The sequence below is a fragment of the Geospiza fortis genome, unplaced genomic scaffold (genome assembly GCF_000277835.1).
Source record: "Geospiza fortis unplaced genomic scaffold, GeoFor_1.0 scaffold41, whole genome shotgun sequence".
Classification (NCBI taxonomy): Eukaryota; Metazoa; Chordata; class Aves; order Passeriformes; family Thraupidae; genus Geospiza; species Geospiza fortis.
Window position 1 is genome coordinate 8707950 of NW_005054299.1, and position 23149 is coordinate 8731098.

The window sequence follows — 23149 nt, forward strand, 5'->3', positions numbered from 1 at the left end:
GCTTTCCAGAGACAGCTGTGTGTGGTTCGTAATAAACTTGGGGGATGAAAGGATCCATTGCATGGGCATCTTTATTTTTGTGTCATAGATTTAATGACACTTGGTAAAGCCAGTGCATCACAAATCGTGGAATAAGAAAGAAGAAAAGCAAAGGCATACTCATAACTGCATCTGTAGTGGTAGGTATTTTCAAGGGGAGTAACTCTGAGATATATAACAAGATGGTTTTTCTGTTATGTGTCTGATTTCTCAGAGACCACATGTCCTTTTCTGGAGTAAGCCAGTCTTTCATTCTGCTTTTATCAGCTGCATCTCTTTTCGTGCAGCATTTCTGTAGCAGTAGAAGTGGTCATGAGAGGGAGATGATTAAGGGGAGAGAAATAAAACATTGTGTCAGGGCTTAATTTCATTCTGTCTCTCCCAAAATATGTCTCTAGTAAACATGGAGCCTTGAGGTCTGACAGATTGTCTTTTTTTTTTTTTTTTTTTTTTGAATCTTTGGATGCTCAAGCCCAGACATTATTTGGATGCTTTTTGAACTTTGGTTTGCAAGAACCATCTGCGAGAGAGTCAGAGTCACTGACAGCAGTCTGATATAATCTGCAGTCAGTGGGAGGTTTGGTAGTTAGGTAGGTTTAGGACAGCTCACTATCTTTGAAATATCTTTGAAGTTAAGTTGCTTTATTACTAAAGATTGATTTAGTCATCACTTCCAGACTGCAGCCAAGTAAGCCCACTGCTGTTGCTGTGTTCTTCAAAACCATCTTTCAATTTCAAGTATCTCAAAGTTCCCTGGAAGGACCTGCTGTCTACAGAGTGAAAGTTTCTGTAGTTTTCAGTTCTCCCTTCCCTGATGGAGCTTTGTGGTCACCTTGGTGTGGAGGGCAGCACTGCCAGCATTCCAGTGTGTGATCCTTCCCAGCAGCTCTTCTCTGCTGTTGAACTCGAGTATTTTTGGAAACGTTTGCAGTGTGAAGTCAGTGCTTATCCTGATTCATGTACAAAGTAAGGGGAAGTACAAGGAAGATAAATGGGGGAGAGTAAAGCAAGTTTGGTTTGATGTGTGCTCTGCTTGCTTAGCCATAGGACAAGGAATCCATGCTTGTATTTATTTTGTATTGCCATTTCTAATTGCTCCATAAGTAAAACACTGTTATTGACATACTGCAGAAATAACAGTGATTTAAAGCTCTCAGCAAATATGATATTCAGTAATTTTATAGAAAATAACAAATGCATAATGATAATTAAATGTAATAGATTTTATGCTTAGCTGCTGAAATATTTTGGTGTAAAAATACCTTTTCCCATAACTGTTCAAGTTTCTCTAAAAAGCTACCACAAAATAGGAATTCAAGAGTCAGAGTAGGAGGTATCTGAAGTAGTTGTTGCTCTAATATCAGTTAATTGGACTGTGAGTCCCAGAATGAGCTGCTGTTTCTTGAACTCTCAGAATTAACTGTAATTTCCAGCATGTAACTAATATAGAATAATGTTTTTAAAATGTGCCTTGGTTCATGGCTTTAAAATTAAAGCCACACATTATGAAAATAATTCTGAGTGAAATATTGATTCATCCATTGTTGGTTAATTTTGTACCTGAAAAGAGTCCTTGAGAACTGATGGTTCTATAGATAAAATGTCAGTTCTCCAAATGCTGCAAACTGAGTTTTGGTGTGTATTGTCTTTTATTCCAATATTGGTTTTTCTTGCCAAATTGCCTGCTCAGGCTTGTAAGATCTGTGCAGTGTCCTGTGGGGTCAGAGCGCTGGTCTCTCTCAGTTGTTTTTAATGGTAACATGTTTGCTGCTGCTTGTGGTTTTCACTGCTTATTTTATAACAAATTCTGAGAGGAGGATGGAAACCTCATCCCATTTAAATGGTAACAAAATAAATTCAAGTAAACTAGTCTGGTCTTCAGTTTACACGTTGCTGAGTCAGAAAGGTCCAGTTCCTTCCTTTGATATTGTTCCTGCAGTGAGAACAAAGTGAAGTGAAGAGTTCCCTTGCATTGTGCTAGATCTCCTGCAGCAGTCAGAAAAGCTGACACTGTCTGCATTACATTCTGCAATTTGCTGAGGAGTGAAGGGTTCAGGGGTGAGGAGCATCAGCAGAGTGCAGTGTGGCTGCCAGGCTGTTCCTTCTGCTTGCCCGTAGAGTGTTTTGGGGTATACCTGTTTGAGAAGTCCCTTGGATGCCTGGAGGATCCTGGCTGTCTCAGGAGTCACAGCTCTCAATGCCAGAGTTCAGTGCTCACCTTTGTCCTGAAGTGGCAAAAAAATGCCATGAAAGCATTTTTTAAAATGCTTTCAAAAATACCAGGTCACGTTTCAGGTTTTACTGTGGTGGCTGTTCATGAAAAAGTTTTCTTTTGAAATGGTCTGAGATGAAAATGACAACAGGCCACAGTTCAGATTTAACCTGATTTTTATTGGGTTTTCACAAAATAAAAAAAAAATGGATTAACCAATGATCTTAAAGCAATTTTAACAGTAAAACAACTTTTGCATTTTTTTCCCCAGCAATTCCTCAGGAGTGTGGAAAATGCTACTAAATTGGTTGTGTTCCAGACACAATTCCAAAGATCCATAATGTCTTATTATTATTTTTTTTCCAAGGACAGTATAAGAAAAACAACCAGATTCTTGAGAATTAGTCACATCTTCATGGCTCAATACCAAGTACTATTTGAGCCAGATTCTGAGAATGCTGACATTGTCATCCTTTCATCATTACTGGATCCTGCTGCATATCTAAATTCAATAGTTAGCAACTTTATTACCCTGCATATTACAATATATATGTACATTGAATTTTTAGAGAGGAAGCCCTTTTCCTTGATGGAGGAGTGGTTTGGAAATAGGAGAAATTGAAGGTACTTTTAAAGTTGGCTGCTTTACAGAGAACAAAATCTGAAACAATCCAACAGAGAGACTGTGTAGATTCGTGGGGAAAGTTAAAATGCAACATACTTGTCTGAGCCACAAGCAACAGACTGGACAGGGTCACAGAATCAGGAATGGAAACAGTCCAATTCTCTTACTCTGGAATATTACAGAGACATCAAGAACATCTACTGGATTCCCCAAAAAAGCCTTACTTTAAGGGGTCTTCCAGATGGTAAACAAGGTCATATTTGTGCATTAATCATTTTTATATCAGTTACTCCCAAGGAAAATGCACTAGAAAACCACTGCACTAAAAAAACAAGGAAGGGGGGCAGAACAAAAACACTCAAAGCCAAACAATCACTGCCCTCCCTTTCTTCCCCTACCTCCACTCTCCCAAACCCCCACAAAAACTTTCCTCCCCAATACACAGGTAACTTTCCCACCTCTTCTGTCCTTAAAGCCTCTGGACTAAAGGGACTAGTGCTGTCCCTGTGGTCAAGCAAATCTTTGGGAACTGTTTCTGTACTTTTTTAGAAAATCTTAATTATGTAGTTCCCATTTCAGATCACTTGTTGAGTTTTTCTCCGATTAGAATGCTTTGAGAGTTTTGAAGCAAACCTGGGTACAACTAAGTTTTGGTGATAGAGTTGTCCAAGGCAGAGAGTTCTGCAAGCTGTGTGGGATAAAGCTGATGAAAATTGTAGGCCAGTCATGGAGGAATGAGGAACAAGAGTATCCAAAACTTAGATCCATTCCTGAGGAAGCCTATCCTGCCTGCCTCCACCCTTGCTACAGCTGACAGATTTTCCATGGCACTTCCCCCAGGTGTGAAATTATTCCTCCTTCTTCTGTGGGCTGCGCATGGGAGGCTTATGGGTGGTAGAAACTGGTTGGAAATTGAGGGAAAAAAGTGTACTGAAGGTCAGATAGACCTGCTGCAAGTCCTTTCTTTGCCCTCTCTGTGTGGAATTAGAATTGCTAAGCCTCATGCTGCAAACCCCAAATGGAAATTTTTTTGTAAGTCAAGTCATAAGGTTCCATGCTTTGCAGGAAGAGATGGGTGCACCATAGCAGGTTTAGGTGCAGGGCTATCACTGGGCTGCACCAATGCTTGATGACTCCTAGTGGCTTTAGCAGTTCAGGTTGTTAGTGTGGCAGCATGCTTAGAACCTGCAAACCCCAGTGTACATAATGGTAAAAATATGAGGGCCTAATTGCACAAATGTATTAAAGAGAGCCTGAACTTTTTAGAATTCGTACTCTAAATAAAGACTAATAATAGAAGGTGAAATAGGCACATGGAGGGTGAATAAAGTTTGTTGCCCAGGGTGACCCAGCAAGTCAACAGCAGAGCTCACAGTAGGATTTCTGAAAGGGTATATTGGAGAAATTCAGAGACTCTGAGCTCACTGATTTACTTTAAATAAAAAGAACAATGGGAGGTTACTTAATTTGGGTATGTAAAGTACTATTAAAAAAATAAGGAGCTTTTTAGTCTCAAAAGGGTACAAGAACTGAGGGGTATCCGGAAGATTAAAATGGGCAGCATAGCACATATTTTCTTTCACATTGAACTGATAAACTGATGACGTTAGTTAGCAAAGGATCTAGCAGATACTTCATCCCTAGATATTGTTCAGAAAAGACTGAAAGCCTTTCTTGGAAGACAGGTGTTATCCTTGCTCTACTTACTTGGTTCCATACAAGAGTAAGTGGGCAGCATGCTGTGCCTTCCATTAGCAGAACTGGATGGTTCTTATGCATTTGGAACTAAATTTTAAGAGCTAAATGAACAAGAATTATTCAGCTACCTTGAGCCAAGTTCTAGGAGCTCTATCAGGCTGTATGAAATCTAACCTGAGTTCTTGCAAAGAAATTACTCAAATATAAATAGCAAATGCTCTTGTATTCATCACTGAAAACAAAAAAAAAAAAAGAAAAAAAAAAACCAACCCAACCCTCCCCCCTAAATGGATTTGAAGGCTTTGAATTATAATCTTTTTTTTTCTAAGAACAAAACCGTAAATGACTCTGCACTTCCTGTTTCCTCATGGACTGAAAGAGGAACATCCAAATCCCTACAATACAAGAAAGACTAAGTTTCAGGGCTGGTTTTTTGGCTTTTTTTTTTTGTTTTTGTTTTTTTCTTTTTTTTTTGTTTTGTTTTTTTAGTTTTTTTTGTTGTTTGGGTTTTTTTTAATTATTATTTTTTGGTTTTTAATTTTTTTTTCCTAAATCCAGGAAATACTGGAAAACTTTCTGGATATCTGAAAGAGTGAGATTTTTAAAAGGTTCAACAGGCGTCGTCTTTCATGTCAAATTAATATTTACCTTGTGAGAATTCCACATGTAATTCTGTTTAAAGCTCTGCAGTAAATGAAAAGAAATGCTAAAGTAAAATGCCACTTAATGCCACATGCAACGGAACATCTCTTTTTCCTAGGGAGTTTTGAAGATATATTTATTCCTGGTGTACCACTTGTGGCTGGTAGACTGTGCTGTCTAACTTTTCAGGAACCATAATAATAGTAGTGGCTATTTTTGCCATTTCCTTTTCTGTAGTCTCTGTATTCAAGATGTTGCATTCTGGTCTATCTATTTCGTGCAATATGGGTAGCCTGGCAGTGTGTATAAAGCTACTAAATTTTATTTTACTTGGTTTTCTTTTTTGCATTTAAACATGAGTAGAACAAACTATATCAGTGTTCTGTTTAGCTGTTCTTTAAACAAAGTGTTCTCTAGCTGACATCTGAGGAGTCTTGGAGCTGCTCTGGGTTTGTTATGGCTAAAGCTGCAGAGGAAGTCCAAGTGAATCACAGATAATTGTAGTCCTCAGGATAGCCATTTTGTTAACAGAATTAGCTTCATTAATCTTTCTAATCTGATGATTAAACGGAGGATAAAATATCAGAGCAACACAAAAACTATGTTGGAAAAAACCCTCAACATTATGAAATGGTATGTAACGATCTTATTGTGATACTTTCTAAACACAGGGAAAAGTAGAACCAAATAGAGAATGTCTTAATGATGTTTTCTTATAGAAATTAATTGTTTTAGTTCCTCTGGCAATTTTTTTAGAAAGGCACATAAGATAGCATTTGGGGTTACATTTTCTTTCAAATTTTTGAGCCATTTTTTCTCAATTCTGGGTAGTTGTTCAAGCAACTTAAATATTTTAGTGCTATTCTTGAATTTATTTTTAGGGGGGAGATTGCATGATTGTAAATATCTAATATGACTAATTTTGTGTGCTTTAAACTGCCACATTTACTGGCAAAATGCTTATTTTTTACAAGATGTTAGAAATTCCATTTTCCCTTAGAAAACAGCAATGATCTTTCTGTTTAGATATTGAACTGAGACTTGAGAGGTGCATTCAGTTCCACACTGTTACAGACATCCTTACTTAAACCTGCCCTGGGGCTCCTGTGTGTGCTCAGTGTAGGAAAGGATGAACTTTCCTTCATCCTTTGCCAGTTTGTGTAATTCCTGCTTGCACTTGTGTGTGCCACAGAGTGTGAGGGCAAAATGAAGGCTTTCATTCTAAGCTAAATAGGCATTTAGGAAGATACTAAAAAAACCAAAAGAGCAAAGATAGTTTTGCAAGAAGCTTGCATTTTATTTCCTTTAATTCTGTTTTCTGCTTTCAAATTTCTGTAGAACTTACCTTGATCAAAGTCTCTGAATCAATGCAATTCTTGACAGGCTGTAAGTAGAAGAGATGCTTCCAGCAAGGATGCTTTTGTTTAAATACTTGATGCCAATTCTGTATAACATTGTGGTTTGTATATCATGAGGTATTTGTTTATTATAATGTCAGTGTTTGTTGTAAGGAAACTCAAGTTACAGATACATATGTGAAAGGACATAGAGAATATTTGTGTAGAACATACTTTTTCCTTCCATCTTCATAACTCAGCAGAAGAACGTTGATTTGTAATTTTTAAAGCTTGTGTATTTATGCTTACATCTTTGTGTTTGGTGGAGGATTTTTTTTGTAACTGGGAAACAGATATTTTCATTATGCTTTTGCAATCTCCTTTTCTTTCTAACCCAAATTTAGATAATTCTATAAGGTGACTATTCCCTTTTTGCTTTTCAGTTTCTTTCCTTGAAAATAGAGACGTATCTGTAGTGAACCTGAATGGGAAAGTAGGAGACACATTTTTTAAAATTGCATTTAAGTTACCAAAATTATCAGTTGCAAGGATAACTGAACAGAGACATTTTATGTTAACAAATGACAAGCTTTCAACTCCCTGGATGAATAATAAAACCTCTTAAGTCAGTTAGCATGGTTTTGTTGTCTTGATCAAAAAACTGCTTTAAACTTCTTTATCACTTTTTAAAAGCTTACCCCTTATGTTTGGGATAAAGCTGTGTCTTCTGACATAGCAGGACAGTTGAGAGAGTAACAAGAAGCACTCTCAGATTTTAGAAGGAGGTTTAAAGAGGTTAATATTTTCAAAAGAAAACTGTTAGAATAATTTTATAGTAATTTTAGCTTAGCTTTGTTCTTGAAATTATTTTACTTCCTTTTGTTTCCTGGTGACAACTTCATGCCACTTCTGAGCTGTATATATAATTTTTGTCTCTGCATGTTCCTGTGTCTCCTTCCCTACATCCTTTATTCTTCTCATTCACATTTAGTTTTTAACTGAAGACATTTCAAACCCTGTATTATTTTATCTCTGCAGCTTTCTTTAGTTCTGCACTCTTGAAGTAGATCTTTGTTTCTTGCCTAGTGGTGGTCATGGAGCTGCCCCACTTTGGCACTGCCTTGGAGCAGTTTGACCATCTGGGTAGGTCAAAGAGTCCAGCCCTGTGACCTTCTTCTTTGGCTTTGGGTGCCAAGGTGAGACTTGAAACAAAAAACTCAAGTCAATCACTGTGTGTGGTGACACAGCGCTGACAAGTTGATCACCAGCCAAATTTCATGAAAGGTGCACTAAGGTAAACTGCAAAGGAGGTCAGGGATTTTGTCATGTTAAATGTCCAGTTTTGCACAGATAGAGGAGGAGTTTGGATACTGGGGAATTTTCAGGAAAGTCTTTATAGCTTTTCGAGGCATTTTTTAAAAATAAGATATTTTTCATTTTCTGGGAATTTGAGGTCATAGCCAGTTTCTGAGATCACAGGCACCTCTGGGCACACCCCTAGAGCTGTCCTAATTGCATATTCTGTAGTTTCAGCCACTTTAGTTGAGGGTTGTGGAGAGAGGGAATCTCATTCATATATATATCAACTTGGCAAGGGAGAGGAGTTTTATTTCTCTCTGCTGATGCATTCTGGCTTGCAGCTGATGTTGGTGTTGCACATCAACAAGCTACTTAAAAGTTCCAGCAAGTGTCACTGAAGTACACTTTGTCCATTTGCAGCATATTGATTCAAGCTGTTTACTTCCTAATGGAGGATTAATTTTTGTTGTGAATGCAAATGAAGAGTACATTTAATGTGCTTGCCTTCCAGATAAGAAAGGCCTTTCTCCTTTCTTCCCAGGGAGCTGAACTGAATTCACACCCATAAACAGCAGTGGTTGTTTTAAAGTTCTGAGGTTTTTAATTGGAACAAAACCTAGATGTGAGTTTTGTTGCTAGCTGAAACAAAGCCAGCACAGCTCTATTTGCAAGTGAGCCTGAGCTAGAGCTGAACTGAAGTGAATTCAACTCCCTGCTGCATTCTTGGCTCATTGAAGACTGTAAGTTCATTTGGGCTTCTCTCAAAAGTTCCTGACAGGTATTGCACAGTAGTGTTTGAGAGGCTGGAAATGTGAACTTCTTGTGGAAAGGGTCTGAGAAGTGAATACTGAAGTGTCTGCCTAGTTTGGGCTGAGGTTTCATGTAATCTTTATTTATTTTCTAATATCTGGGAAGATCTTGGCTCTAAGGCAGATGAAAACTTTACTCAAACCAAGTGACATCGATGTTCCTGACCTTTGTTTTGAAATACAGTTCATTCATAGGCAAATTCTAGAATTGTCTTTTTCTTTTAGGGGGGGGGGATTTGGTTTTTTTTTGGTTTGTGGTGGGTTTTTTGGTGATTTTTTGTTTGTTTATTTGTTTGGATTTTTTGGTGTTGTTGGGTTATTTTTGTTTTGGTTTGATTTTTGTTTTTTTTTCCTTACAGAGGACTAGAATAGGAATTACAGGAGAAAAACTGAAGGGCAATTTAACATCATCTAATATCCCCATTTCCTAGGACTTACTTATATCCTGACTTTGAAGATTATTTTACCTTGTTTAGGAAGAATTTTTATTTATACCTAATACACTAAAAGTTGATATGTTACACTGTAGTCTTGGATCTTCCAGCTGTTAATTTTCCTGATTTGAGATCTGAAAATCAGCGCAGTTATTTCCTTAATTCTTTGTACAGAAATGCTATGTGGATATTGCCTACTGTATAGTACCTTGAGTTCCCAGAGTATATGTGGCAGGAGAGTGCAAGAAAGGAGTGTTTTGACAATAAAGAGAAGAAATATATGTTTACAGGAAATATGTAATGTTGCTTTCGTATTTTAATCTGTAAATTTTCAGACAGAAATTCTTGCTTAAAGGACGTAAGGAACTGCGGGAATTACTTAAGGAATTAAGGAAAAATGTATGCAGTCCACCAAAACAGTTTTATGGGGCCAGGAAAAACTACCAGTCAATCCATGTACTCACTTGTATACAGACACATTTCATAATGGTTGTGCAAAGCGTTGAAAAGTTGTCTACTCAGAGGAACTGTTATTGTAATTTAGGAGAAACTCCAAATACCATCATGCTTAGGTGATTCCTGAGACTAAGCAAATGTACCACCTGTGAGTTTGGCTTTGGCATATGAGCAAGTGGTTGTCTGAAATTGCACTGTGGTAAGACAATTTGATAGCCTTTATCAGTTTTTAACATGTAGTAATTGGCTAACCACTGTGTGCTGGCAGCCCTGACACCCTGCTCTGTGTTTTATTGCTGGGTGTAAGGTAACTTCCCTTCTGGTTGCAGTTCTGGGGCATGACTTTAAAACATGCCCCTAAGCCAAGACCGAGCATGTTTTAAATACTTTGTGACAGTTAATTATTACCCTGTGGTTTGGAGAGTGCCACTGCACTGGTGCATTAAGAAATACATTTTGAAAAGCGTTGTGATGAAATTACAGGTCAGATCTTGCCACACAATGCAATTCCCCCACACAATGCAATTCCCTTATTCTTAAATCCAATAACCATCTGTTTGGGAAAGTGGTTTTGCTCTGAAGAGTTTCTTTTCTTTCTTGAAATACATTTAGCAGATGTTTCAAGAGAATGGCTTTATGCAGGCTTTTGTTCAGTAGGTGGTTTGACTGTCTGTTCACTCAAAAAGTCTAGTTGGGTGTTGCTTAGCCAAACCTAACTTGTACACATTGTACCTCACGTTGTCTCTGAGCTTGTGTAGGTTCTTTGTATATTATCTTCCTTACCATTGCTAAACTAATGCCACCTCCATTTCTAGTGTAGATACAGTTTTAGTACAGTGAAAAAATACTACATAACTTTGGCTTATTCCCCTGTCTTCATAAGGCTTAATAAAGGAACACATTTACATCATCAGAATAACTGTACTGGGTTAAATAAACCAACAAATGGCACACACTTGTGTCTGGAACACTCATGCTAGTGAGTTTCCATTGACCTGTTCATATGCAGGTCATGGTATTCCATATCATGGAATAGTTAGTCTAGGCAGCCTTATCTCTTTAAGGTCATTGACTTATTTTTCTGCTCATGAAGAGATTTCTCTCTCATTGATTTATTTCCCTTTGTCATGAATTGTGATTGTAGGTGTTTAGAAACCTTAACCAGTTTGCCATATAACTCTTTAAATACTGGAATAATAGGCAATACCTTGTACATACTCTCCACCTTCTGAAGCTTTCAAAGAAGTAAAGAGAATGTCTTCCTTGCTTCTGATCATGGAGTCAGACACTTGGTTTCATGCAGTGACCCTGCTGTGGTCGTGCTGCTTGATGCCTTTGCAGTCATTTGTACTGCTCTGCTGTCTGTTCCATGTAAATAGAGCCAATTGTCCAGGTTCACTTTCTGGGTTCTACAAGAAAATGAGCCCTGAACACCCTAGGCTTAGCGCTGTGGTCTGTAAACGTTGTTGGTCCTTCTAATGCATGAAAATGAGTATGTTACTTCTGACAGTGCAGATGTGCTTGTGCTCAAACACACGGGCACGTGTCGCTGTGCATTCAAAAATGCTTCTTTGGTGTCTGGGAGGCCTTAGGCACAACGGATCATGAAAGACCAAGGTCATATCACATGTGATTCAGGACACCACAACTAAACATCAGTATATGCCTTATTAAGTAATGGAAGGATTCTTGTTTTAGAATTGGTTTCTGAGTACTGTGGGTTATTTCAGCTGAACCTTGTTTCTCCCTGGCTGCTGCTGTTCTGTATTATGTCAGTGCATGTGTCTGGCACTGAAAAGTGTTTGATGTTTTCTGTAGGTCATGCAAGATGTTTGATGTTTCTTTGTTGACTTTTGAGTATGAGTAAATAATTGATAGAATCCCCTGTGGCCAGAATTTCTGAGCCTTTATGTATATCATTGTGGTCAATTACAATGTGTCAAGCTGTGTTAGGTTTCTCTCTAATTATAATAATCAAATATGTAATGTTCATAATGAAAGGCAGATTTGTGAACATTGTAGCAGTGCACTGGCTCCAAATTTTCCTGCTGCCTTTGCCAGAAGAGCAAGAGGCTGTAGGGTGAAAAACATCATGGAGGTACATGGAGATTCTAAGGAAGTTTTCTCAGTATGTTTTCTGGGTAATTTCTTTTGAAAGTCAAGTTTACTCATGTAATTAATGATGTAATGTGTAAAATTCTTCATTTTCAGATACTATTAATAGATAACATCTACTCAGCTATTTTGCTGACCTTATGGAGCTTAATGCAAACCTGTTCATTTCAAATGAGATTAATAGGGATTCAGGTGTGAATGCTGGGACAAGTTTGCAAGTTTAATTATACATCTGGCTGCTCCTTTGCTCAAGAGTTTTCTTTCATTACAGTAATCATGGTGAGTTTGAAAGGTTTTTAATTATTTGGGCTGAAGTAATTTTGGCTATATTGAAAAGTATCACAGTAATGTTTTATTTTCTATTAAATAAGTTAAAATAGGTATTCTATTAGCTATTTAAATTGAAGCACAAAAATCTTGTGGCTAAAGAGCAAAAGACCAGCACAGACTTTCCGGTCATTTTCTATTAGATTATAACTGTTCTGATTTTTGTATGCATTTACATGGAAATAATATTTACCAAAATTGGCAAATACCTCTAAAAACAACAGACAGGGGAACCACCCCCTTGAGCCTTTGCAGCTATCAGCACTTTAAGCGCAATCTCTTCCCTTCTTCTTTCAGAGAAGTTGTGTGCTCAACAAGAAACTTTGTTATGCTACACTCAGGAAGGGTTAAACCATACTGACTTCCCAGGTCTGACATGAATCAAATAACCATCTGCAGTGACAGATCATGTGCTTGGAGGTTTAAGCTACCCAAATATCAGATAATCCTAGAACATCACAAGAAGAGGTGCAAAGCAGTTTTTATGATTTAATTCTTTCTGTGGCTTATACAGTCCATTTAGGTTTATACTGTTGCCAAAATCCTCAACAGCTTTAGGTTTGAAGGGGTTTTGCTGTGTTTCCTATACTGTCTAGCTAAGGGAGATCAGAGTAAAACTTACTCAACCTTTCTGCTTTTAGGAATTTCAAATTTTGCATTTGTCCACTCATTTTTTATTTCAGATCTGGATTTATGTCAATGACTGTCCTTAAATTTCTCTTGAGACAAGTTGGCTTTTAAATGAGTACAGTGCACTAAATCTCAGGTGACATCCTTGTGTTGGAACATAGGTGGACTCTGTTGTGATCAAAGGAAACCCTGTGGCAGTGGGGCACTGAGCCACTCAAGACAGTGGTTTGTCATTTGCTTACAACAGCTCTCAGCTTGTGCCATAGAGCATGCAAAATCTGTGCTGATGCTGTCAAATGGAATGGAAAGAACACCCCCAAATCCTGATGGAATTATTCAGGCTGTACATAAATTCTTATTCATATTCAAATATGAAGCATCGGTGCAACACAAGTAATTCCATAGCATATTCTAATCTTCCTCATCCTTTTAAGATTAGAGAGAGTGTTTGGTTTCCATAGAAAATCTTGATCTAAGAGAATTCCCTCCAAGTTTCATGTTTTTAGGGGTGGGAAATAATGTCTTACACCTGAGAGGAAGAAAATGGTGAACTTCGAGCTGAGTTTAGGGCTCAGTTTTTCACAACACTAAGGAGTTAAAAACTTGCAAAAACAAACCTCAAGGAAAAGCTGGACCATTTTCACAATCTTCTGCATAGTTTGATTAAATTTTGCATTACTCCAGGTTACTGAAGATTTATGATCCATTGAAAATGCTGCAGAGAAATATTTCAGCAAACTTTGTTTGGTATTGTTTTTATTGATGAGTATTGTCTGAATGAAAAAGAAAAGAAATTGCTTCCTAGATATGTACCCATTAAGGCTGTCTAAAAAAAGAGGGAAAAAATAGTTCTTGGTACTGTTTGATACTGCTGGAAGACAGGATTGCTGGACAAAGTGAAGCCTAACTGAGGAAAGGAGGAATGGTCCAGTGGGCAGTCTGGGCCTCCAGAGACCAGAGTTCAGTTCTTGTTTAACCATAGGCTTCTTGTATTACTTGCCAGAAAGTCATTTAGTCTAGCTTGTGCCTTTGGGAGTATCCCATTTTGCATATGGGGAACTGTCTCAGAAGGGTGTTGAAAATAAAATCCATTAATGACTGTGAAACTATATAAATGCCTTCAATATGCTGAAGCTTGGCCTTGGTTTCAACATGGGTTTTTTCCTCTGAAAGTATGTCTGGTTTTATGGATGGTTGCCTTTTGTTCCCTGAAACAGGCTACTAACAGATTTTATTCAGGCCTGGAGTTTCTGATTATCTGTGCTGCTTTCCAGCAATGATTGTACTCATCTCAGTGTGCTGCCACAGTTCTTATTTGAGCAATGTAGAAGTTGTTTTAATTACCTTTTTAATTAATGTTACTTGTGCATGCTAAAACTGTATTTCAACAAAAGTCACAGCAATAGCATGGGTCAGTAAGAGGGAAAAATGTTTTGGTGATCAAAGATTTTGCTCAGTCACAGTTGTTGCATCTTTTGCTGCATGTGGCAAATGTGATGTATGTGTGCAAGGCACATATTCTGTAATGTGTTTTTCTTACAGCAAAGCTGCTCTTGTATCAACTCTTTGTCCCGTCCTTAGTTTGCATCTTGCTGTGTTCCCTGTTTCCTTTTGAACAGTAATGTCTTTTTAGATGTCTCCTCATAAGTTCTCTCTGCACGTATAAAAGCTAGGCTGCATTCAGAGACAAGTACTTTTAGTAAAAGAGAAGGGCCAGAATCAGAATTGCTGTGATCAGAGTATTTCCATTGCTTTCAAGGATGCCTGTTCTATTCCGCTGAATTTGGCCAGTCCTTCTGTTTCTGGTTACATGTGTCTAAGGGCATTTCACATGTGATTGCTTTCATAGCATTCAGTGAAAAATGCATGGGAACTTTGGATTTTGCTGTATGCATCTTTTGGTACATATAGATAAAATGACATTGTGGAATCTAAGCACAGCTTAATGCACAGATTGAAAAGAAAAAGCATGCATATTCTAGTAGTCTATTTTGGAGGTATTTATGCCATTATGTTTCTAGGCATTAGACATTTTTAATGAATAATTAAGCTTGAATCGGTCCTTTTCATCTCTGTTTGTCTTGATATATGAAAGACCTGAGAAGAAGAGAAGGGTTCCTATAAGTCTTGGGGATTCTGCTTTTGTTGAGGTGTTCATTTCATATGAAGGGTCAGCTGAGGCAGCTGAGCTGCTGGCTTCTGGCAAAAGTACTAATTCATATGACTGATAAGACTGTCAGTGTCACTGAAATGAAATGTGGCTATTTCATAAATCTGAAAATAAGAATATGTCCATTTCATTCTTACTGGCATTTGAACATATGACAACTGAAACATGCTTTCTTTGTAAAAGACTTTCTTTTATAAATAGTTCATTTTTCTTAGAGCATCAGCAAAATTTCCAATTCAAAATCACTAAGCATCATTTCTAATAAAATGTAAATTGAAACAGTCCACTTGCTGGGTAATGGAAACTTGGTTTCAGGCCTCCAGTCTTTTTCCTGAGTTGCTTCCAATGCTGTTTGTAGTTAAAGGGGCAGAGCAGAGATTTTGTGATGGTGGTCAGTAAATTGTCCAGATGCCTGATTTTTCTGTGGGGATGATGTTGGGGGTTTATGTGTGTGCGTGCACACTGGGATTTGAACTGCATAAAGTATTTTACGGAAAGCTTAACCAAACAGTGTATAGTGCTGATACAAACAGAGCATTAGACATGTCTGTCTTTAATACAGCCGTCTGTTGAGTGCTATAGCAGTTTTTCAAAAGCCTCCCTCAGCATAGACATCAAAGTCTATTCATGCACCTGTGCTTCTGATCTTCTAATATTTTTCTTATTTAAAACTGGCAGAGGAGCAGTATTTCAAGATCAGCAGCTTTATTTAAAACAAAACACAAAAAAGCCAAAAACTCCCCAAAAACTCCCTCACAAAACTCATGCTGCCAATTCAGGAATTGTTAAAAATGTCTTTTTTGGATATTCAATACTATTATTTATAAAAAACCAGACACCCACGCTTTCATTTTCCTCTCCCTTGAGCAGCCCCTGGCCTTGCTAGCCTTATTTCCTGCCTGGTGTATTTACAATACAGCTGCTGAGATCATTTTCTTGATCTGTTGGTCCGATGACATCAGCAGGACCTGTGAACTCTTCTCCCAGACCTCTCTTGGAGAACAGTGCTCAATGGAAGGAGGAGCTTGCATCATGTCCCCTCATTTACTCACTCTTTTCCCAGCACGGTGCTTGAAGAAGGAGCCAGAGCTCTTCATTTCTCGGTCTCAAGGTTGTTTATTGCATCTTATCTATAAAATTCTCCTCGCCTGCCGAGGTCCACTCAGCAGGACAGTCAGAGGCACTCTGCCTGCCTCCAGGAGGTGTTATCTTTTTATACTAAGAACTACTTGTACAATATTTACAATTACTTCCCAATATCTATCACCTATGTTAGGCAGTGAGCTTCTACTCTAAACCAATCTAAAAGTGCCAACATCACAGCAGAAGATGGAGGCCGAGAAGGAGAAAGGCTGGACATGCCCAGATTCCTCTGTCTTGCTCCCTGAACCCCCATTCTAAAAACCCCCAAAAAAATCTATTTTTTCACCCTGTGATAAATTCACTGTCCTTCTAATTAAACTTTTTTAGCTTGTAATTCTTCATATAAGGTTGTTAATTGTTTTTTCCAAGGGCTAAATCAAAGGCACAGGGGTCTTGGGCTCTGTGCCCAGGTCTCTGAGCCCCCCAGACAGGGTCTCGAGTTCTCCAGGGCAGCCAGAGGAATTTCCTGGGTTCCAGCACTGGCACACAAGGTCTCTTGCAATCTTACCTGTGGGGTTTACCTACTAAATAGGTTGAAAATACAGCATTAACACACAGAACATCATGTCACACAGGCTCTGAAAGCATGTGAGAGTAACTGCTATGTTACAGCAGAAGCTACTGATTACATAATGTTTTAGTTACAGTTTTTTTTTCAGAGATGTGTGGCAGCAAAAAATAGTTTTTAATTTGTTATGTACCATTAAGATACTCAAATCCAGCAATATTTAGATTTGCTGATGAAACTTGTGATGAAATATAGGAAGATCTGTAATAAGCTCTTCATTGTGGTGCCTGAACCGGATCTTATTCTCATAGCCTGTGAAATCTTGGAAGTACAGCAGCTTGACACTGAGCACCTGTATTTCATGCTGAGTGAAAGTGATCTCCTCATGGGTAAAGACTCCTTAAAATCCACCAGAATGGTGCAGAAATAAACAAATCTTGTGTTTCAGAAAAAGAGGATAAAACATGTATTTCTTTCTCCCAGTGGGGAGACAAAAGCGGTATTATAAACACGTGTTAACCGGCTGTATGAGCTCTGTGTGTTCATTTCCCCTGTTCTGTGACCAGAGCTGATCTTTCTTGCTGTCACAGTGTTGTTTTCCACATTTGTATACCTGGGCTCAGTATAAATAACAGTAAAAATGTTGTGCAATTGTGGCACTTTTTTACTTTATTGAAAATAGTGATGCAAATGTATGTTGGAACAGTACATTAAATACTTGAAATGTAAAATTCACTGAGCTCAAACTTTCCAAGTGTGCACACTTCTTTTTTATTCCAGTGAAGGTGCAGGGTCCTCAACACCTCTTTGCAAAAGGAGACTCTATTGGTGCAGGATGTGTCCTGCCTTGACTTTGTGTGGTTTGGAAACTTCTTGTTTCCTGCATGTGCAGTCACATGCTTTGGGAGCCATTCTAAGTTTGATTTTTTTCTTTTTCTTTTTCTCTTCTTTTTTACAGATTGACTTGGAGCCAGAAGGGAGAGTGTATGTCATCATAGACCTTTCAGGATCGTCAGGTGAAGGTAGGGACTTTCGATATTTTATCTTACTCTTTCATGAATGGAATCACCAAGGGTCTCTGCAATGAAAGTATTAGAAGAGGTATGTGCTGATACCCTCAAATCTGTATTAGCTCAAGTTAAAATGAACACATTTTGAGTCAATAAGGAAATTGCACTTCATCTTGCCCTGTTAATCACTGATGGTAACAATACCAGCTAAAATGACCATAATGAAATGATTGTATTTAGTAGTACTAATTTCTAGAGGAAACTTCCAAATTCTTTAGTTTTTGGAAGAATCCGAGCAATTATGTAGGTAGAAAGAATAAGATTTCAAAAAATGAGGGACAGGAGTTTATTTGCTTTTAAATTATTCTAATATTTGGTATTTTTCCATTTCAAATAAAGTAATGACCAGAATGTTGTTATTATATGAGGTGTTTTCATTTTTATGGTACAACAGTTACATGTTGGAAAAAGGCCCAAATATGGAAGAGGAGTATTTATTACATTCTTAAGAAAAATTCTAAAAATAATTTTCTGCTGCTTACTTTAAACAGAGTAAAGTGGTATATGGTAGGAATAAGATAATTTATGAAGAAGCAAATCTGTGTGTCTTAGTCATGCACTTGGTGACAGCCTGATCTCCCAAAACGCCCTAGATGATTGATTATCTTAAATTATGCCCAGCAATCAGCTTTGATCAGCTTCCCCCAGTAGCTCATGGAGTTCACTGAAATGAGGTTATCGTCAGTTCACAGTACATAAAGAAGATTCACATGAACCCTGACAGGAGCTGAAACCAAAAATGCTATGAAATGAAATTATTTTGCCTGGCACAGTGGAGAAACAGCAGAAGAGCATGTTTATCTATCTGTTCTTTGTAATGAATTGCTGCACTCTGACCAGCTACTAGCAGTAGCTTGCAAAAACACATATTGCTATAAATCCTGAATTTTAAAAACAAACTTATCTTATAGCCTCTTTTTGTACCTACATAATATGTGCTCTACCATTTTTTTCTTCCTGCATATTGAAGAAAATATCAATTAAATAGTAGTTTCCACATATATTTCTGACGGGCATGACAGTGATCACCTGAAATGTGGTTGAAAGCATTGGTGTGATTCTGTCATAAGGCAGGTAGACGTTCTTCCAACCTTCCACTGACAGCTAATTGATGCCCAGCTGAGCCTGCTGTTACTGTTTCATCCTGAGTTGCATTCAAGTGTGTCAGGCTGTCAAAGGGCAGGAAGGATGGTGTTATGTGGTTCTTCAAAAGTAGTTTAAAACTCTCTAACCTTTTATACAGGAAAGTAAAATATGGCTATCCTAATGTCTCCTTTATTATGTGGTGCACTACCCTGTGACACTTGAAAGGTACTTGGAAAGAAATTTTTGTCACTACAGTAGCATTGGAGGGGAATGTGCAAATGGAACAGGCCAGTGAGAGAAAACAGCTTATCAAATGCTTTTGGGGAGGCCTCAGGAAGACCAAGAGCATTTAGTTGTAGGTACACAGTTTGTGGTAATTGGGACTGGGGCTGCAGCTCAGCCTCATCCCCAATGGGCTACAGCTGTGAGCAGCAGGTGAGCAGCATTGAAGGCAACGGGCCATGGAGTGCCCAGGGGCACTGACCAACCACCAAGGGAACAGAGGGCACACAGGTGCAATGCATCAACATGGGGGGTATAAAAGGTTGGGGTAAAGAACAAGAAGGTTGGATGCTTGCAGCCTTTGGAAGCGGTAAGGTATTACTCTGTATGGGTTGAAGCATTATGAAGTTGTATGGTGATGTTCTGTGTATTGTAGCTGTCTCAACTGCCACATATGCTGTGACATGTAGTTGAGGTGAATTTGGTAGAAATTAGAGAAGTTGGTGCACTTACAAAGTAAAGCAGAACTTGTATATTTTTAAGCTTTCCCATGTTGTAAAAGTGTTGTGTAGAACTACTGCAAAGTTCTCTAGGAGGATTCCAGTTTTACTCACAAAGAAAAGCAGACTAAGTTTGTACAACTGTTTGCAAACCGTTTTTATAGCATTATTAGTGATACTATGAAATCTTATTATTGAGTGGTTTTATTAGGGCTAAATAATTTTGGATGTTTAGTGATGTTATTGAAGCACCTAGTTTAACATAACAGCTATGTGCATAACAACTTGTGTAGTGAACAGAAATATCTAGACCACGAGGGATGTAGCTTATTCTACATGTTTCAAAAATAACTCTTTTATTTTATGTACATGTAGGTAAAGATAATGAATCTGTGAGGTATTTTATGAATTTCAGTGTGCTAGTTCATTGTAGTTAATCTGTATTTCTTGAATATTAAAGGAATATAAGGTTATAATAAGAGCATCACTTTTGAGTGGCATGGGTTGGTTGAAGTGATTGCTGCTCTTGGCCATATTTCTGAACCAGGATCTTGGTTTTTTGCAATCCAGTTGTCACTGTGAATAGCAAGAGTACATAGTATTCTTTTCATGATGCACAAATGGGTATCACTCTTTCACCTGGAATTTTGGAGAGGGAAAATTGGTAATTTATGAAAATAGAAATACTCGTAGCAACAATTTTAACTGAAGGAAGCAATCAAGTTGCATGTTTCTTGTAAAAATGTACTATATACTCACCAACCACTCTTGTCTTGTAATGCTGTGTACTGAAAATTTGACTTGTTTCTCCAGTTTTATATAAGCAGGTTTGTAGTTACCAGCAGTAAGTAGTGTAGCTTCAGTTATTTGGCACTCCTAAAAGCTTTTTCAGACAGATACCCAAGTTCTTTTTGGTAGAATTGACTTAAGATTAGTTCAATCCATTGATATAGACAAAAGCATTGTTGTCTACTATACTGCCTCTAAAAGGCAAAAGTCCTAATTTTCCAAGCAAGCCTTTATATGAGTAAATTGGTATATAAAATGAAAGTAAGCTTATGTTGCTACTAAATACCGTTTAAAATCCAATTGCCACTTAGTCCCAGCTGCCAGATTGCCTATCCCTCTGCACTATTTGCATTTGTATGGCAAAACAATGAAAACAGTTTATAAGTTGACTTCCTCAACAAAAGCACGTGATTCCTGTTCCTCCTCTCCCCCTTGTCTAAGCTGAATCATTCATGGACTTGTGTGGCTAAGGTGTGCAGAACAGATGGAAATCTGGCAGATTACAAAGGCAGGTAAGGAAAATTTCTGCCTTTCCCTAGGCAGAGACAGACTTGTTGAGCCACCCTAGCATACCAATATCAGCATCTGGCTGATATTTTTACATGGAGCTAGAGAAAGAACAGTAGAATTGCTGGCTGTGCTACTTGAAGTTTCCAATGGATTGTTCAAATTTCAGGGAGTTTAGTTTTACTCTGAAAAAAATAATTTTCTAGAACTTGCTTCCATTCAGTTCTAATCTTTAAAGCAGAAAAAGATTGGAAAACAAAAATGCTAAAGTCTGAGAAGTGGAAGGCAAGCTACACAAAAAGCCCTTACAGGAACAACAGCAATCCCAAGAGGAGTGTTTTTATCATCACCTTTTTACACTAATCCTGTTTTGGAAACTCCTTATAGTTTCTGAATGTTTGTCTCTGCACTGATAGGGATAGTGAGTAACTATTTATTTTAGCAATCTTCTGTAAATTCTGTAGTAGGAACTGTCCAGCCCACATACTGAAAAGAAAATGCTAAATAAACTGTTTTTCACACAGAAGGTGATGTTCTCAAAAGTTAGGATTTAAATTTTTCTGCTAAAACATGAAGGTTTCCATATTGTGCTTCCAAATCAGTTCTGCAAAATAATTTACCATTTTGGTGATGTTGACATAGGAAGAGGGTGAGAAAACAGCTCTTAAAGTAAGTCTCTTTAATTCCTCATTTGAAGCTATGTAAGCAGTATTTCTGTAACACCTATGAGTCACATCTTTACACTTCCTTTGCCAGAACTGATCTGCAGGGTTATTTACCTTCTGTAGGTTGACTTTATTTAAAAGGGGCCTGTGCATTTAGAGTAAATCTATATTTGTTTTCTGTGAATGGAAGCAGCTGTATCCATAGAACCTTCCCAAATGTAGACATGCACTAAGGTGTCTGGTCACAGCCTGAAATAACTGCAACAGTTATTCAGGAGCAGTTAACTGCAACAGTTAATCAATAAAGTTCTATTTATAATTTAAAAAAAAAATCATAATTTGGTTGGGTTCCTTTAAGTGTTTAAAGTGCTTAAAGAACTGCCTGCCCAGAACTTTAAGGGATATTTCAAAAACAAATCCCTTTGGTCAGACAAGCAAATGTGACTTCTCAGAACCTGACACACCAACAGTATGAGCTGGAATTTGTTACATAGATTTGTTGGAATTTGGTCCATAGATATGTACTGTGCCATATGCAAGGACATAGCATCTTTAAGCATTTCTGATAGCTTACTTTTGGGAAACCAAATCAAAATGTGGGTGGCTGCAGTTGTTATTGTACCAGAGTAGTTTGTCAGTCTTGCAAAGCATATAATCACTCAAGTCTGCTGTTAAGTAAACATTTGGTGACCCCTTTATGTATGCAGCTATAAGAAAAACAAAGTTTATAGTGGGCTGGTGTTTGTAAAAAGGAATTAGCTTGGAAAAGATCCATTGTATTTATTCTCTTACTTTGCAAACTGGATCTTGTGGCTGCACAGGTTTTGGGTCTTGTATCTTGAGCTTCTGCCTGGGCTATGGAGAAGGATGTGTCTGTGTATCAGTCTGTCAGTGAACAGGAGGATCTGCAAGACTTGCTGCCTTATTCATTTCTTCAGTGCTGCTTGTTGTGCAAGATCCTATTGATTTTCTATATTAATTCAGTGTTGCTGTATCGTATGCACTATTTCTATACTGAAGTGCACTCACTAACTTTGTTGCTGACGTGCTTTGGCAGTGTCTTTACATCTATTTTTTCATTATTTTTCTTTTAGTTCTTACAGAGCTTTGTAAGTAAAGTTTTTTGAATTATTTGAGAAATACTTAAGAGCTCCAGTGTAGCTGATTAAGATCCAAATGCAGGCTAAAGTTTAAAAGTTAAACTAATACAGTGACTCGGTGATTTGATTTACAAACTGGAGTAACAGATGGCCCACAAATGGATAAGAGAGGTAAATTGCCTGAGGAATGATTAGAAACATTTTCAGCAAAGTCAGTTTTATATGTACTGAAAGACAGGTGCTGCTATATATAACAGCTTGTGACCTGCCTGCTGCATTTGTCATTGAAGGTTTCTTTTTTCTTTGAAATAGCTGGCTTGTGTGGGATACAAATATAGACAGTTACTTACAGTAGCTTTCTGCCAACTTAAGTGTTAAGTTACTATTTGAAATATGTCAATATTAAATCACCTGTGGACAACTTCAGAATGACCTTGACATGTTTGTTTTTTTTCTTAACTGTGTTTATTATAGGTAACATGTAATACAAATTTAAGAACTATTTTTCTATGTTCTATGTCTAATCAATTGTAATGATTATTTATCATTGTTAGATATTCCAATTTGCATTCTGGAATTGTCCTTCTGTACAATCACAGATTGCCCATTTTTGAGTGGGCAGATGAATATCACAGCTTCTAATACATTCATCTCCAGATTAATCTGCTTGTAAGATACTAAAGTTGCCCAAGATGAAGAACATAAGGTGATATTTTACAAAAAAGCTTGCTAGCTGAAGTCATGGTATTTTGTGAATGGAAAACAT

At 37.7% G+C, this 23149-nt stretch overlaps 1 protein-coding gene across 1 annotated transcript in view; it reads left to right on the forward strand.

Moving 5' to 3' along the window:
* PRKCE (protein kinase C epsilon) overlaps nt 1-23149 on the forward strand; it is a 287139-nt gene that overhangs the window by 82993 nt on the left and 180997 nt on the right. Inside the window, exon 2 of the mRNA XM_005416195.2 lies at nt 17403-17466. Within this exon, the coding sequence (XP_005416252.1) occupies nt 17403-17466 (64 nt within the window). The remainder of the gene's footprint in view (nt 1-17402; nt 17467-23149) is intronic.